Genomic DNA, 2,685 nt, shown 5'->3' on the forward strand with positions numbered 1-2,685 from the left:
CCATTTCTCTCTATCTCTCTGTCTGTGCTATGATCCCTCTCTCTCGCTGTAGGACCCGCCATTTTTCTCTCCCTATCCGTCTGTGTTACGATCCATCTCTCTCTGTAGGACGCTCCACTTCTCTCTCTCTCCATCCGTCTGTGTTACGATCCCTCTCTCTCTGTAGGACTCTCCACTTCTCTCTCTCTCTATCCGTCTGTGTTACGATCCCTCTATCTCTGTACGATCCTCCATTTCTCTTCCTCTATCCATTTCTGTTACGATCCCTCTCTCTCTGTAGGACGCTCCACTTCTCTATCCATCTCTGTTACGATCCCTCTCTCTCTGTAGGACCCTCCATTTCTCTCTCCCCTTTTCCTTACACTCTCTCCTCCCCACGCCCCCCCCCCTCCCCACGCCCCCTCCCCATGCCCCCCCCCCACACACCCTCCCTACGCCCCCTCCCCCCCCCCCCCCCCGCAACGCCCGGAGGCGACAATGATGGGAGTTGGACTGGGGTCGATTTTGCGGGATCAGAGTTGCTCTCTGGCCTGCCTCCCCTTCCCTCCGTGCGCACCCCTCCCCCCCCCCCACTCACTCATTTCCTCCCCCACCCCCACCTCCGGTTTTTCCCTATTAAGGGTGCTATTTCTTTGTACAGCACTTGTGAGCGGTAACCGGATCCCGTCTCTCTCTCTCTCTGCCTCGACCTCTTCAGGCTAAACTTGAAGATGTGTTCTAAAGATAGGCTCCTCACGCACATGACGGTGCTGCATAAATAGGCAGGTGCCAGTCTCTGGAGATCTGGAGTCGCACTCAGAGTCCTTTGGGGAAACAGCAGAGAGACCGGGGATTAGACATGGTAGGTGTGGGTGCCACCTGGAGTGGGTGCCCCTCCACCCGTGGGTGCCGAGGACAAAGGCACCCGCTGGGGGAGACGGCGTCAATGCCAAGAGGCACGTAGTGGGGAAGGAGGCACACACTGCCATAGACCCTGGTTGGAGCGAGGGAGAGAGGGAGAAAGAGAGCGAGAAAGCGAGCCATTGGACATGATACACATCCCGCAGAGCTCGCTACATCCCAAAAGCAGCCTATTCCCGAGGGAGGGAGAGGCAGGAGGATAGAGAGAGGGAGGGAGCGAACGAGCGAGAGGCGGGAGATAGAGCGAGGAGCCCAGGAGAGAGAAGGCTTGAGACGGAAGAAGGGAGCGAGAAGCAGGAGGTAGAGAGAGGAGCGCAGGAGAGAGAGGGAATGAGAGGGAAGGAGCAAGCAAGAGGCAGGAGGTGGAGACAGGAGCCAAGGAGGGAGCGAGGGAGAGGGGAAAGGGAGGAGGTGAGAGAGAGGGAGCGAGAGACAGTAGGTAGAGAGAGGCGCCAAGGAGAGAGGGAGGGAATTAGAGAGAAGGTAGGGAGGGAGTTTGTTTTTTTAGAGGGAGCGAGAGATAGAAGGTGGGATGGGAATTAGAGGGAGAGAGCAGGAGGTAGGAGATAGATAGGAGCGAGAGAGAGGGAGAAAGAGGCGGTAGAGCGAGGAGGCAATGAGAGAGGGAACGAGAGACAGGAGGCAGAGAGAGGTGTGAAGGAGCAAGGAGAGATCAAAAGGAGATACAGATTGAGTGAGGAGAGGGAGAGAGATAGGAGATAGAGGAGCCAAAGAGAGAGAGGGAATGAAAGACAGAGCGAAAGAAAGTGAGAGAGAGCGAGACAAAAAGGGAGAGAGAAGGCCAAGGAGTGAGGGCGAGACTCTGGGGCGAGACAGTGGGGCTGAGCAATTGCCCTCGCCTCTCCCAGGGGACTGATGTTGGGACTGGCACTCAGGCGAGACCTGTGGCCTACCTTTCTCTTTACATCCTGCCCCTTTATCTTACCCAGGCACCAAAACGAGCCAAGAAGAGGGCAGCGGAGGGCTCCTCGAATGTCTTCTCCATGTTCGATCAGACACAGATCCAGGAGTTTAAGGAGGTAAGTCGCACGTTGGCTTGTGTCGAGCTGTGAGGGGAGGGAGGGAGTTCCAGGCACGGTGGTTAGCACTGCTGCCTCACAGCGCCTGAGACCCCGGGTTCAATTCGGGCCTCGGGTCACTGTCTGTGCGGAGTCAGCGCCTTCTCCCCGTGTCTGCGTGGGGTTCCCTCCGTGTGCTCCGGTTTCCCCCCCACATTCCAAAGATGCGCAGGGCTAAGGCGGGGGCGTGGGAACTAGTTAGGGTGCTCTTTCGGAGGGGGAGTGTAGGCTCGATGGGCCGAATGGCCTCCCTGTGCACCGTGGGGGATTCTGACCCGGGCAGGATGGTGTGTGCGCAGGGGGAGGGGGTGGTCACGGAGGGGGGAGCTTGCAGGCGGTGGGTGTTCCCGTGCCTCTGCTGCCCCTTGTCCCTCTGGGTGGGAGAGGTGGCGGGTTTGGAAGGTGCTGTCGAAGGAGCCTCGGCGAGCGGCTGCCGTGCATCTTGTAGACGGTGCACACGGCTGCCGCGGTGCGTCGGTGGGGGGGGGGGGAGCGGGTGTGGAAGGCGGGGTTAGCGTGGCGATCGAGCGGGAGCTGCTTTGTCCCGGATGGTGTCGAGCTTCTCCAGTGTTGTTGGGAGCCGCACTCATCCAGGCAAGTGGAGAGGGTCCCATCGCACTCCTGACTTGTGTCCTTGTAGATGGTGGACAGGCTTTGGGGGGGTAACATGAGGAGATGGACGAGAATGATGCAGCATGGGTATGCA

At 58.8% G+C, this 2,685-nt stretch overlaps 1 protein-coding gene across 1 annotated transcript in view; it reads left to right on the top strand.

Annotated features, from left to right (window-relative positions):
* Nucleotides 1-682: 682 nt before the first annotated feature.
* The window catches only part of mylpfa (myosin light chain, phosphorylatable, fast skeletal muscle a), a 31,409-nt gene continuing 29,406 nt past the window's right edge, over nucleotides 683-2,685 (top strand). Inside the window, exons 1-2 of the mRNA XM_072484013.1 lie at nucleotides 683-841; nucleotides 1,851-1,940. Of these exons, the coding sequence (XP_072340114.1) occupies nucleotides 839-841; nucleotides 1,851-1,940 (93 nt within the window). The 5' untranslated portion in view covers nucleotides 683-838. The remainder of the gene's footprint in view (nucleotides 842-1,850; nucleotides 1,941-2,685) is intronic.

The sequence above is a fragment of the Scyliorhinus torazame genome, chromosome 19 (assembly GCF_047496885.1).
Source record: "Scyliorhinus torazame isolate Kashiwa2021f chromosome 19, sScyTor2.1, whole genome shotgun sequence".
In the NCBI taxonomy this organism is placed as follows: Eukaryota; Metazoa; Chordata; class Chondrichthyes; order Carcharhiniformes; family Scyliorhinidae; genus Scyliorhinus; species Scyliorhinus torazame.